We start from the raw sequence: 14,907 nt of genomic DNA, 5'->3' as shown, positions 1-14,907 counted from the left end.
GCTTAATGGATTTTTTTGCTGACATAATTACAAGGGCTTAAAGATTTGTTTATAGACACAAGCTGAGATATAGGAAAAAGAGACTTTTTATTCTATTTTCAATAGTATCGGAGAAAGTGCTAAATTACTGAAATCGTTTCTACTTGTCAAGTTGAAGGGGGAATTTGTTTATATCTATCTTCTTTTTTCTTTACTGTGTATATTTTTTCTTTCTTTTAAATATTTTCCTTGCACCTTTTTCTTCTTTCCTTATACTCTTTTACATTGTTCTTAGTTCTAAACTTTAATAAAAACTAATTTTAAAAAAAATGAATGATTTGTCCGCCAACCTGAATACTTCTCAGTGAACCATGGTGGCATGGAACCATGGTGCAGCAGTGGTTAGAACGCAGTATTGCAGCCTAATTCTGCCAACTGCCAGCAGTTCGATCCTGACTCAGTCTTCCATCCTTCCCAGGTTGGTAAAATGAGGACCCAGATTGTGGAAGGAAATACACTGACTCTGTAAATCGCTTAGTGAGGGCTGTGAAGCACTGTGAAGCAGTATATAAGTCTAAGGGCTATTGCTATTGCTTCTCCAAACTGGTGTCTCCCAGAAGTATTAGGGTCCCAGAATTCTCTAGTCAGCATGAAGATTACTAAATTGAGGAAGGTAAATTTAATATAATCTTTCAAAGGGTAGGAGAGCAGATACCACTGTCTTCTAAGGAAACCCATACACTCTTGTAACAGGAAAATAGGAGGGGGTGTACACCAGTGGTTGGATTCAATTTTTTTTTTACTACTGGTTCTGTGGGTGTGGCTTGGTGGGCATGGCAGGGGAAGGATTCTGTAAAATCTCCATTCCTACCCCACTCCAGGGGAAGGCTACTGCAAAATTCCCATTTCCTCCCGATCAGGTGGGATTCGGGAGGCAGACACTAGATGCAGGCAGGGCCAGTCAGAGGTGGTATTTACCGGTTCTCCGAGCTACTCAAAATTTCCGCTAGCGGTTCTCCAGAACTGGTCAGAACCTGCTGAAACCCACCTCTGGTGTACATCTCTGTCCTTTCTCTGTAAGGTTTACAAAGGAACCGGCACCACCACTTCAAACCAAATTTCTCTTACACTGGAATTAAAACTATGTTCCATGCCATAAAAATGATTCTGTCAAGCTATAACCCTTCTTCAATAGCAGAATGCCTCCGTATCACTTTGGGTTATCAAAAAGTTAATTAAGATCTGGTCATTTTGTTTACTCACCCAGCATCTTGGCAAAGCCAGACTGTTGAGAAGTACCCATAGCCCAGATTTTGGACCACGTGGTACCTTCCATTGAATGTCTCTCCTTTCTTCACCGGATAGTAGCCGTCTGCAAAAAAGGCGGAAATTGGAATCACTATGTTACTACAGGTAGTTGTCAACTTGTCCACTTAGGGAACCTTTAAAGTTACAGTACTGAAAAATGTGACTTATAATCAATGTAGCATCACCTGGTCAAAATTGGGTTGCTTGGCATCTGGCGTGTATTTACAATGGTTATACAGCGTCCTGGGGCCATGCTAAGCAAAGTAAATGGAAAAAGCCAAATTTGTTTAAAGGAAGCATGATTCATTTAACAACTGCCTAGCTTAACAATTGTAACTCTGGACTCAATTCTGATTGTAAGTGTAGGACCATTTGTAAGAGGCATCCAAAGGCTGGTTGCTTAGTTTTACAATGATGTATATACTTCACAATATAACAAGAAGCACTCTCTGCAATGAGATTAATGCGAAGATAGTTTAAGAAAGTTCTCAAATGCGCAGTGAACTTGCTAATTATGTTTAGCTTCCCTCTCTAAGGTTGTGTGTGTGTATGGCACACTGAATCGCAACTACATTTTTGACTGTGGGGAATCCGCTGTTGAATCTTTAAGCCATGTATTTTTGTGTGTGTGATGATTATATGGCAGCAGGATGGGTCAGCAGTTAAGAAGCTGGGCTTGACAGCTGGAAAGTTGACAGCCCGTGTTTGAGACCCAAGCGCTGTGCGATGGTGCAAGTTCCCGTTACTTGGCCCAGCTTCCATCCATCTAGTAATTCGAAAGCAGGCAAACGGGAGGAGATAAATAGGTACTATTTTGGTGGGAGGATACCAGCACTCAGAGACATAATGCTGGCTACATGACTGTGGAAACAGCGTTGGACAGCGTTGGCTCACGACCTTGAAATGGAGTTGAGCACTGGCCCCTATAGTCAACAAGGACTAGCGGCATAAAATCCACAGAGACTCCTTTCCTTCCTAATGTAGCACAGCCCTGCCATCTACCTCAAGGGTTGGTTAATCCAAGGTTAAGCAGGACTTGCTTGCCTCCCACCGACCCGTACGCTCTCACAGAGAGGGTCTCCTCAGGGTGCCGTCCGCCAAACAGTGTCGGCTGGCGGCCCCCAGGAGTAGGGCCTTCTCTGTGGGGGCAGTGACGCTCTGGAACGAACTTCCTCCTGGCCTGCGTCAAGTGCCTGATCTTCGGACCTTCCGTTGTGAGCTCAAAACATATTTATTTATTAAAGCGGGACTGGCATAATTTGTGTTGAATTTTAATTGGGTATTCTTAATATTTTTAAATTTTTAAGTCTAAATTTTAATAATCAGCCTTTAAAATTTGCTCTTTTTAAATGTTGTTTTAAATTGTATATATTTTGTTTTTATTCTGGCTGTACACCGCCCTGAGTCCTTCGGGAGAAGGGCGGTATAAAAATTTAATAAAATAATAAATAAATAATAATAACTCCTTGCTTGGGCCTCTGGTGGCTCAGACTGCTAAGACAGTCTGTTACTAACACAGCTGCTTGCAATTACTGCAAGTTCAAGTCCCACCAGGCCCAAGGTTGACTCAGCCTTCCATCCTTTATAAGGTAGGTAAATTGAGGACCCAGATTGTTGGGGGGGCAATAAGTTGACTTTGTATATAAATATACAAATAGAATGAGACTATTGCCTTACACAATGTAAGCCGCCCTGAGTCTTCGGAGAAGGGTGGGATATAAATGCAAATTAAAAAAAAAACTCACCTTCACCAGAGGTCAAGGAGGGTTCCTCCATGGCAACACCCTTCAAAGGGGAAGAGTTCCTGGGTCTATTTAGGCTGAGGAGGTTTTACATCTAAGAGCAGAAGGAGTTCAACACAGTCAGTTGTAAGTTGACACTTACCAGGAGCAAGAAAAGACAACCAAACATAGACACACACACACACATACACCCTGCAACTCCCAGCCTCTTATAAAGGATAGCTACACATTTAAGTGAATAGATGAAAGCAGGAGAGGGCTGCTGGAGGTTCTCAGGGGTTCAGGAGAACCTCTAGCTAAGATTCTGTGCAGTCTGGAGAACCCCCAAATCCCACTCCTGGCTGGCCCCACCCACCCCACCCCGCCCCTCCCAGGAGTCCCCATGCGGCCCATTTTCGATGCAGGTAAGTGCAGGGTGCGCACAGAGGCTTGCGGAGGGCAAAAAAATGGGCCTACTGGAAGTTCATGAAGAACTCCAGAGGGCCTCCAGAGCCAGGGGAGGCTGTTTTCACCCTCTCAGACGCTCGAGGAAAGCCTCTGGAGGCTGGGGAGGGCAAAAATGTTCCCTCCCATGGTGCAGGAGGCTGATTAGGCCACGCCCACCATGGCCACGCCCACCCAGCAACCGGGCAGAGAACCCCTTGCTAAAAATTTTTTTTATTGAAAAAGTTTTAAGAAACAAAAACATTTTCCCCCTTTTTCCCTCCCCCCCCCACAAAACCCCCTTCCCCCCTCCCTTCCCCCCCCGGCTTCCCGGGTCAATCACAAGGTATTGTTATACATAAACCAAACAGAGAGTAAAATTTTCCCTTGCTAAAATTTTTGAAGCCCACCCGTGGATGAAAGTGATCAGTCCCAGGAGTGATCAGTCTAGATTTCATGGCTATGCACAACTTCTAAGCCTCTTTTATTGCCATCTCCCTAGGCCTTTTGTCCAAATATAATGACATAAAAGAGGAAAGTTACGATTTTCTGCCATGTTGAGGAGAGAAATGCTTTAAATCTGTGGTGCAAACCCTAAAATAACTTTAATTCCATCCCAGAAGATACAATGGCACACTATGTCTGCCATATTGTCAAGGAAATCCATAGGAGTCAAATTCAAAGTAGACATTAGACTTTTCAACGGCAATGAAGTGTAGTGGTTAAGGGGCTGGACTGATAACAGAAAGTTCCCCATTCAAGTCCACCCTCAGCATTGGAAGCCTACCAGGTGTCTTTGGTCCCATCCCTCTGCCTCATAGGATGGCTGCAGGTTCTCCTGCAGAAGAGTCACTTCAAGGTAAGCCTCTTGGGTGTTTTTATGTTCCCAGGTTCATTTTCCCATCAGAAATAAAATTGTCAGGGCAAAGGGCAACTAGGCAAACCAGGCTGCTATACATCACAGCTCACTTCCACCTCATGTCAGGGTTCCAAGTAACACCCCCAACCGAACAAGACTCCAAGGCCAGCTGTTCCTCAAAGTTCCATTTTATTAGTGATGACATATTGGCATACCTGGGAAAACCCAAATCTGAAAGCACCCAGGGTTTTCCCCACCCAAAGGAAAGTCAAAGTCCCTTCCCGAGCACCCATAAGTCTATCACGTGGTCCAATCAATCCACCGTCCCAATTGGAGATGCGTCCCAGTCACGCCTCTCCAGGTGCAGGCTGAACGTCCTTGACTCCCAGAGAAAAGAATGTTATTTTGGCTATCTATCTCCTTTCCATGCAACCCCTCTCCTCCCAGTTTCTCACAGCAGGCCTATGCACTAAATGTGGCAGCCCTGAAGATCCAAAGAGAAAGATGGCTTCCAGGGCTGACACCTCAAGGATGAGTGAGCTATAGGACGTTGGACTCAATGGTCTGAATGGGTTCTATGGTATGATTCTATTGTCTTAATACTGTAGTATCTGTGACACTCAAGATGCCCGTAGATTGAAAGAAGTGGATGAGGGCTTCCTACAGTTTCAATCAATCAATCAATCAATCAATCAATCAGAATAGAGATGGACGAGACCTTGGAGCTCTTCTAGTCCAACCCACTGCTCAAGCAGGCGACCCTATACCATTTCAGACAAGTGGCTGTCCAGTCTCTTCTTAAAAACCTCCAGTGATGAAGGATCCACAATTTCTGAAGGCAAAGCTGTTCCACCGGTTAATTGTTCTCACTGCTAAGAAGTTTCTCCTTAATTCCAGGTTGCTTCTCTGCTGGATTAATTTCCGCCCATTATTTCTTGTCTTGCCTTCTGGTGCTTTGGAAAATAAGTTGACCGCTCCTCTTCTTAGTGGCAGCCCCTCAAATACTGGAATACTGTAATCATGTCACTCCTAGTCCTTCTTTTCTCTAGACTGGCCAAATCCTCCAACCATTCTTCATATGTTTTCGTCTTTAGGCCTTTAATCATCATAATTGCTCTTCTGTGCACTTATCCCTAAGTCTCAACATCTTTTTTGTAAAGTGGTGACCAAACTGGTTGCAATATTCCATCCTCCATTTATCACAGAATTATGAAATCGAAAAGGGCCACTAGGCCACTGAGTCCAACCCTCCCCCACAAATACACACAAATGTACGAATACAATTCAGTTTCTAACGCAACACAATGCAATAGGCAATCGTGAGGTTATATTTTCCCCACTCTCTTTCTACCATTTTCCTGCTGTTTTTGTCCATTAGCCTATTTCTATCGCTTTGAATGCTGGAACAGGCCTGCTGGGGAGGTCACAGCAGGAGTGAATTTCAAGGATTTGCATGCAAATGATAGCAGGCGAGTCTAGCCATCGCTGCTCTGTGCTGCAGGGACCTGGAACGATACCAAGATGAGATCTCAGGTTCTTCGGGTTCTCTGGCTGGATTTTCAGAAAGATTAGCAGAGATTGCAAGGAAAGGCTCCTGCATTCCTGTTGGGAAGCTTGGTTAATCTGGTCTTGTGTGAGTCAACTTGGACTCCCATTTCTAGAGAAGAAGAAAGATGGAACTTCTCACACACTCTCTAACAGTAACAGAGTTGGAAGGGACCTTGGAGGTCATCTAGTCCAACCCCCTGCTCACGCAAGAGACCTGTACTAGGGATCCGAACCGCCAAACTGCCGACCTTTCTGATCGACGAACTCAGTGTCTTAGCCACTGAGCCACCTAATCAGGCTGTTTAACCTGTTCTGGTTACCTATTCAGCTCTATCAGCCTTTCGTGGGGGGAGAGCTTGGCTTGAAAGAAAATCTGGGTTAACATGGGGAAATAATTTTGGCTACAGCTATTTCATCTCTAAATCATGAGACACGTGGAATAAATCCACAGTTTAATAGAGCATTGGAGGAGGAGGAGGCTCTGTTACACGATCCAAATGTCCATTGAATAAGGGCCGGTTTAGCTCTGCCTGGTAAGGCCTGTTATTAAGAACACAAAGCCTGCAATTACTGCAGGTTCGAGCCCGGCCCAAGGTTGACTCAGCCTTCCATCCTTTATAAGGTAGGTAAAATGAGGACCCAGATTGTTGGGGGGGCAATAAGTTGACTTTGTAAATATATACAAATAGAATGAGACTATTGCCCTATACATTGTAAGCCGCCCTGAGTCTTCGGAGAAGGGCGGGGTATAAATGTAAACAAAAAAAAAAAAAAATTTACATTATTTGCATCAATTTATATCATATTTCCATAATTTAGCAATAATATTTGTCAATGGTTTTCACTATCATAAAATTGTGGTGCTGTGTATCTTTTTATTTCTATAACCTACTGAAGGTCACAAGTTTTTCAACAGGTCATCCATATGTATATATCGTTCTGTATTCAATTAATAAAACCCATTTTTTAAAAAAATCAAAGATTTGTTTTTTAAATTGATTTTTTACTGCAAATGTGTCATTTGGAGTAGAGAATCAAATTTTTTTAAAAAACCCTTTTTTAAAAAATGGGGCTTTTTAATTGAATACAAAACAACCCCCCAAAATCACCTTTGCATTAATGTGAAATGGAGACAGTATGAATAAAAATATTGTCTCTTGAATATCGTCTTCCATAGCTATTCGATGTATTATAAAAAGTAAAGCCAGACTTTGATCACTGATTGATCAATATTATTGATCGGTTATTGATCAATTTATTTGATAAAGAAATACAATCAATCGAGATTAAGAACATTTGAGTGCCCATAATTCATTCTAGCCCTGGTTACTCCTCCCAATGTTTGCCATTAACAAACACACTAGATCAGGGGTCGCCAATCTTTCGGACCTCAGGGACCACTAAAATTCATAATTTTAAATCCCGTGGTCCACTAATATGAATTTTTTAAAAAGATAAATAGTATTTAGTGCAACATAAAAATGCAAATAATTTTTCTGCAGACCACCAAAATTTTCTCACGGATCACCAGTGGTGGTCCGTGGACCACCAGTTGGTGACCGCTGCACTAGATGGTGAGTGGACTTCCCTTTGAAGAGCATATGGTGGGCTGCCATTTGTCTGACAAGGTGACTGACTCCCCCCCCCCATATATGATGAAGAAATCCATGTAATTAGGTAGCAAAATCAAGAGGTTTGAAGAAATAAAGAAATGGGGTGTTCTTCTGGGCTAATTAAAAACCAAGCCAACTTCAGGAGCTTCTGAAGTTCTCAACGATCCATTTTTGTCTTCCTAAGACTGGAAACAGGTCCTGGAGCTGGACCAGATTATCTTCCACTAAAATCCAACAAACACATGAAACTTACATCTTCTGCAGTATCAGGATGGGAGCCCAGCTCATTCCCCGGATGCACCTTTTAAGCCGACTGTGGGGGACCCCACTTCCTGATCTGCCAGGCTCTGGAGCTTTGGGGAGTATCATCCGAGAAGCTTTTGCCTGCTTCTCTTTTTAGTCTCTGGAAAGAGGCTCAGCTGCAAAAAGAGAGAGGGTGGGAGGGAGGGTCGTCCCAAATCCCCTGGCATAGCTGTGTCGATGAGAGAGAGTTTGGATTGGACTGCGCTCAAGTCTCCAGTGCAACCCAGGGCCAGGACAGCTGGGAAGTTCTTGTTTTATCATTCCTTTTCGTCGCTCCGCACCTGTTGCCACAGCTTCCTGCTTTGCTCTCTAATATTTTCCTGGCTCTGTTGCTGCTTTGCTGCCAAAGCAAAATCTGGAATCTCCCGGGTGGGTATTTATAGATCAGCATTTACAGATAGCCAGGAGAGAAATGCAAACTTTTGCACTGTACAGTTGGCTGACTCTCACCCTCGAGCTATTTTTTTCCTGTATGTCCATGAGAGGAGAAAGGCATACTGGGCTCATAGGCAGAGGTCTTGCTGCAGCCCATAGGCCTACTACACACCCACCCTTCTCTGGGAAATTGAGGTTGAGCCGGCAGGTTTAGGACTCTCCTCCCTGCCAGTTAAAAACGTCATTCATTCATTGTAAGGGCAGGGCACTGTCTCGTTAAAATGATTTTAAAAAACAAATTTATTCACTTTTATCCTGCTTTTATTATTACAAAGAATAATTCAAGGTGGTGAACACATCCGACACACCTTCCTCGCTGCCAGGGTTCAGAGCAGACGGATGCTCTAATTAAATCATGTACAAGAAGTCCTCAACTTACGGCTACAATCAAGCCCAACATTTCCGTTGCTAAGTGCCACAGGCGTGAAGTGACTCTGTCTTCCTCACTGCAGCCGTCATTAATATGAGTCAGTTGCCAAAGGGTCTGAATTTTGATCACGTGGCCACAGGGATACTGCAATGGCCGTAAGAGTGAAAAACCATCATAAGTCACTTTTTTTCATTGCCGTTGTAACTTTGAACAGCCACTAAACGAACTGTTGTAAGGCAAGGACTGCCTGTATTTTCCTCATAACAACAACCCTGTGAGGTGAGTTAGTCTGAGAGAGAATGACTGGCCCAAAATCACCCAGCTGGCTTAGCTTTTATGGCTAAGGCAGGGCTTTCTAGCCTGGTGCCTTAAGCACCAGATCAAACTGGGAATCATTTTTCTTGTGAGCATTTTCAATGATGTAGATTCCACATCATGTTTACCAATAATGTGGCTTTGTGCTTTGTTATTTTAGTCTACGGTGTGTAAACACCGACTTCTAGTTTATTTGATAAATCCTGGTTTTACTTAAGCTAATTATTTAGCATGATTTAGAATCAGATCAGTGTCCTCTCTCTCTCCCTCTCCCTCTCCCTCTCCCACTCTCTCTCTGTCTGTGTGTGTGTAGATTATTTCTATGATTTGCACATGGGCCAGTTTGTCAAAAGTCCCCTACCAAGTTCCTGGAAGAGCTATCTTTGGTGACTTCTTGATTCACAATACAAATTGCTTTAAAAATCTCCAAACACAGCAGCCAAAGGAACAAAAGAAAACAAAGGAACACTGGAAATTTTTAAGAAAATGTTGGATAGCCATTTGTCTGAAATGGGGTTGAGTTTCCTGCCTGGGCAGGGGGTTGGACTAGAAGACCTCCAAGGTCCCTTCCAACTCTGTTATTATATTATGTTAAAATATTCAAAAGAAAAACAGCCACTTTTTTTTTAAAAAAAACAACCTTTTCAAATTATGTTTTCAAAAAAGCTTACAGCACTCAAGGAACCAACTACAATATGACAATGGTCTCTTGGCTCAACAGGTCATGGCATCTCCCGAAGGCAGAAGGGGACGAAATCTTGCTTCAAAGACAGATTTGTCCAGTGTAGCCCAATCTGTCCGATCTAATCCAAAAAGTGTCCACCAGATTTTGATGGTGGCATGATAAAAAACATTTGCTTGCATAGCTTTATCCCTAAGCATTCAGGAGTTGCAAGAAATTTCTCCATGTTGGTAAGACATCTCTTTCCCTAGGGTTTTGTGGGAATTGTGTCTATACTACACAAATGTATGGTGCTAAATGCTTATGTGTCATAGATAAATAGTGCCCTGCTGGATCAGACCCCTGGCCCATTTCATCCAGCAGGTTGTTCTTTGAGTAGCCAATCAATTTGCACAAAGAACCCCATTAATCTGCTGGCAGGTGGCCTCATACATCAGCATCATGACTCATAACCATGGATTCCCAGGACTTTCATCAAGTGGTCCAACCCATTTTTGCCAACCATCCAATGTGGTAGCTAGCCTTGCATAGCATTGTAGTGAATTCCAAAGCTTAATTACAAGTGGTATTAAAAAAATATGTTTCTCCTCATTCTTCCAGGATTCATTTTTTATTGGGTGACTTTTGATTCCGTTGCTCAGCCAAAATGCCTTATACACTGTAAGCCGCCCTGAGTCTTCGGAGAAGGGCGGGGTATAAATGTAAACAAAAAAAAAATGTAGGCGGCTTAGTGTTGGCTTAATGTATTTGTGGCTTACAGGGAAACTGAGCCAGTTTATGATTTGTTTTAGAAAATCATGGTGTAGGAATTTAGCACCCACCCCCCTCCTAGAAGAATGAAATATTCTAGGAAATATTTTAAAAAGCAGAATATTATACCTTCCTGGATGAGAAATGGAGAAACATATTTTAAAGACAAAGGAGCTCCCTGCAACTTCCTGACTCCCCCCCCCACCTTTGTCAATGGGCCATTAAAAGCCTCAGCTAAGCTCACTCATTCTCCCCACCTTTGTCAATGGGCAATTAAGGCTTCAACCAAGCTCACTCAATCCCCCCATGATTTGCAACACAATACAACTGAAACTCACCACATGGCAAGGCTCAAGCAAGCTTGAGAGACAGCCAGCAAGGCTAGCTAAGACTCCCACCCCCTGGGAGTCTGACAACCAATCAGGATACTCTTCCTGTGCCCCAGAAAGGTCAAAGCTCAGAAAAAGCATAAAACCAGGAGCACACAGGATCTCAGCCCCTTTGTGTTCAGGAACTCAAGCCATGTGATCCTGACCACCATTAAACCATCTTTCCAAGCAGCGTCCATGTTTCCAGTGTCTTTGTCCCCACTTGGAACTGAACCCAGATGGATATTTCTTCCAACAATTGGCACCCAGATGGGACTCCAAGCTAACCTAACCAATGGACCTGGCCCAGGTAAGCCTCCTTGCTAGCAGCAGACCCATTGAGTCTGTGGGTAAGTTTTCCTGGACCTTGGCCATTTGGAACTAGGTTTTAAAGGGGTTTTGAGTTTGAGCTCAAAGACTGCTTGGAAAGAAGGTGAGTACCTCTAAATTTTAATTTTAAGCATGGAAAAGCATGGGAAATATGTGTATGCCTGCATGTGTGTGAATGAGAGAGCCCTGCTCCCAATCACAGCTGGATCTTGCATCCTCTGTGCATTTCCTAACCGCAGAAAGACCAAAAGTCTGAGAGCATGGGGGTTTTGCCAGAGCACAGGACCTTCTGTTAGGGAAGGAAGAAGTGTGTGTGTGGGATTCCACCTGAGGAAACAGTCTGATTCCACCTCTTTGAGCAACCTCTAGCCGCACCTCTGCCTACTGCTAGCTCCACCGAGCCGTGACCGGTAGGATAGAGAAAGCAAGGGGGGGAAGCCAAACGTGGAACTTTGTGTTTATTAGGAACGGAAGCCGAGCGAGAGGAAAGTAAGTGTGAATGAAGCAATTAAGAGAGTAAAAAAAGAGAAAAGGAGAAAAAGGAAGCAGGAAATCTGCTTGGGGCCCTGGATGCCCGGAGGCTGCCAGTACTGCCTGGTATGCTAAAAAGGAAGCAGGAAGCAGTGTTGAAGAGGTGCTCGTACCTACTGGCAGGGCAGTAGGTCCTCTGGGATCACCTTTTTGATCCAAACGGAAGCTCCCTTAACAGGAAGGTGCTCATACTTGACAGAAGGGAGTCAAGTCCTTCCCAGAACTTTTTTCTGAAAACTGTAGGAGGATCCACCGGCTAAGCCAAAGTGAAAATAAAACCTCACATCGGAGAGGGAAACATGGGAAGCAGTAGCTCGAGGGTGGAGGGAAATCCCTGGAAAACCTGCTGGGGCCTGGAGTGCCCGGAGGCTGCCAGTTTTACCTGGTATGGAAAAGAAATTGAGGAAATTGTGTAATAAAGATGAGAATAGGAAACAAATTTGGCTAAATAAAGGTACTTAAAAGAAAAGGAAATATATAAATAGGAATGTTTGGGTTTTGTTTGTTTGTTTGCTTGTTTGTCTCTTTCTCTGTCTTCTATGGAACCACGTGGTCTGTCTGTTAAGATTTGTGCCTTCCCTAATTTAACTGAGATTTATGGCGGGAATGATCAGTGTGTGTGTAAATCTCAGAGTTTTGTTTTTCTCTTTGTCCTCCTTGTTTTTTATGTGTGTATGTCTGTCTTTGTGGGCCCTTGAGGTAATTGTAACTGTAAAATGTATCTGATCTCTAGAGACAAGAATTTTAAATTGTTAGGGAAAAAGAAAAACAAAAGGTTGAAACAATGAAAATGGGGAAGAGAGAGAGAAAAAAAAAAGGAAAGAGCCTTTTTCCTGTCTTTGTCCGGCCAACAAAATAGTAAAAAGGACTTTTCATCCTATTTCTGTTTTTTTTTCTCCTCTCTATCTTAAAGTAACAGCTCAAGTTTATAAGGAAACATTTTAAGTTCACTTACAAGAGAAGTTTATGAGGAAATGTTTTAAGTTCACTTACAAGAGAAAAAAAAATTCAGTCTTGCATTTACTGTGTATTTAAATGATTTTACCTGTTCATCCTCTTCCTGAAGTATGTGAAGTTTTTTCTTTCTCATCAGTTGTGTCTCCATTTTGTTTAAACTGCATTACCTTTTAGTAACTGCAATATTGATGTGTTGTTTCTTTTCAAACTCTGCCTGCAAGATATCTACCCCCCCCCTTTAATCCTGTTACAATGCCTTTCCTGAGAAGATTACCCACAAAAGTGGGGAGGAGATCCTGTTCTAATGTCTTTCAGCCCTGAAAAGATGACTCTGCAACTGTGGAAGCAGAGCACATGGTTCCAGATGCTTCCTTCAGAGGAGACCTTCCATTTGTTGGAGTCAGGAATTGAGTTTGAATCCAGCCCCCACTGAAAGTCATCACAGCAACCAGATTGGAGCAGACCTTTCCAAACCTGACTGACCAACAAGCATGCCACCCAAAAGATATGAAAGAAAGGACCCTGAGATGTATAAGTAAAGACTAAAAGACTCTTTTCAATTCCCAGAAGACAACTGGAAAGACTATGGGGAAGGGTGGAAATTCATTGTAAGGTTTTCTGTCTTGTCTCATTTACATTGTAATCAGTCTAAAGTACTCATGTAAGGATTGTATTTGAGTGGCTACCACAGCAAGTTCTGAACACGTTAGATTTTTGTCTGGTGGGAGGAAATATGTCCAAAATGTTTGTACTGCCTGTATTGTAAAAGTAGCTGCATACACAGGCACACACAGAGAGACACACCATTCAGAATTAGTCTATTCCCTTCACTTACCTCCACACAAGACTTTTAGGTTGATTTTTGCTCTGTGGCACTAAAAGCCCAAGGAGTCAGATCTCCCTGCTAATTCCATGGGGAGGCATCCCCTCAGGCAATTCCTCTCTTGAAGAGATAGCAGAAAGTGATATCCAAAACCCAAGCCCTGACTATGACTCACAAATGATGCTGCCCAGTTGCCCAGTAAAGCAAGATATGTTGCACTGGTGGTCTCATGAGTAGAAGTCCCAGGGCTCATTGTGTGTAATTTTTTTAAAAAGAAGAAAGGAAAAGCCTGGATTGCACACTGATTAACCTCAATTTGGACTGGAAAAAAATCTTGGATAGACTAAAGTAAGAGCTAGGGCAGGTTCAGTAACCAACCCTTGGAAATGGGCAGCCTGTAATTTAAAGGAAAACCATGGCTGTGAAAATTCTGGGATGTGTGCTTGCTTGACCTGACTGGAAGCTCTCAGAAAGTGATATCTAACAGCTGAAACTAATTGGCATAGAAAATTGGATACTGTAAAAATCTTACCAGAACTTTTCCCCTGGCTGCTAGACCTTCATGGTTGAAAGTTTTTGGGAGCCACTGAAGGAATCTTTTTCTGTTGTCTCTATCAATGGCTTCCTTTGCATCAGGAAAATTAAAAGCACCCACTGATTTGATCAATTTTAATTTTTGCCAAGAGCATGTTTCAAAACTCACGTTTTGAAAAAAAAAAAAAGTAGGGATTGTAGGAATTTAGCACCCACCCCCCTCCTAGAAGAATGAAATATTCTAGGAAATATTTTAAAAAGCAGAATATTATACCTTCCTGGATGAGAAATGGAGAAACATATTTTAAAGACAAAGGAGCTCCCTGCAACTTCCTGACTCCCCCCCACCTTTGTCAATGGGCCATTAAAAGCCTCAGCTAAGCTCACTCATTCTCCCCACCTTTGTCAATGGGCAATTAAGGCTTCAACCAAGCTCACTCAATCCCCCCATGATTTGCAACACAATACAACTGAAACTCACCACATGGCATGGCTCAAGCAAGCTTGAGAGACAGCCAGCAAGGCTAGCTAAGACTCCCACCCCCTGGGAGTCTGACAACCAATCAGGATACTCTTCCTGTGCCCCAGAAAGGTCAAAGCTCAGAAAAAGCATAAAGCCAGGGAGCACACAGGATCTCAGCCCTTTTCTGTTCAGGAACTCAAGCCATGTGATCCTGACCACCATTAAACCATCTTTCCAAGCAGCCTCCATGTTTCCAGTGTCTTTGTCCCCACTTGGAACTGAACCCAGATGGATATTTCTTCCAACAATGGTTAAACAAACCACGTTTGTTTAAGCATTTGCATAAGCAGCTCACTTGTAGATGCTAAAAATACAGAATAAAATATTCAGAACTGTCAGCTGTCTTTGATAGCAGGATAATACTATAATAGAATAGAATTTTTTATTGGCCAAGTGTGATTGGACACACAAGGAATTTGTCTTGGTGCATATGCTCTCAGTGTACATAAAAGAAAGATAAAAAACTAAATAGAACAGAGTTAGATTTTGTATGAAGGGAGAAGCTGACAAAATA

The 14,907-nt window shown here is 42.9% G+C and overlaps 1 protein-coding gene across 5 annotated transcripts in view; it reads right to left on the bottom strand.

Annotated features, from left to right (window-relative positions):
* The window catches only part of LOC131193319 (SRSF protein kinase 3-like), a 32,766-nt gene extending 24,880 nt beyond the window's left edge, over positions 1–7,886 (bottom strand). For 4 of the 5 annotated variants that reach the window (XR_009153881.1, XM_058173365.1, XM_058173364.1 and 1 more), the window contains exons 1-3: positions 7,726–7,886; positions 3,033–3,123; positions 1,243–1,351 (exon numbers count right to left, since the gene is read on the bottom strand). Coding sequence is in view for 3 of the 5 variants with exons in the window: in XM_058173365.1 (XP_058029348.1) it covers positions 1,243–1,351; positions 3,033–3,063 (140 nt within the window). In the remaining 2 variants the exon portion in view is untranslated. Of the gene's footprint in view, positions 1–1,242; positions 1,352–1,472; positions 1,542–3,032; positions 3,124–7,725 lie in introns of those variants that run through there. The other variant, XM_058173368.1, reaches the window with a different exon arrangement.
* Positions 7,887–14,907: the final 7,021 nt, after the last annotated feature.

This window comes from Ahaetulla prasina, chromosome 2, assembly GCF_028640845.1.
Source record: "Ahaetulla prasina isolate Xishuangbanna chromosome 2, ASM2864084v1, whole genome shotgun sequence".
NCBI classification, from domain to species: domain Eukaryota; kingdom Metazoa; phylum Chordata; class Lepidosauria; order Squamata; family Colubridae; genus Ahaetulla; species Ahaetulla prasina.
Note: the sequence above shows the minus strand (reverse complement) of the source record. Positions and strands in the feature narration are given on the sequence as shown.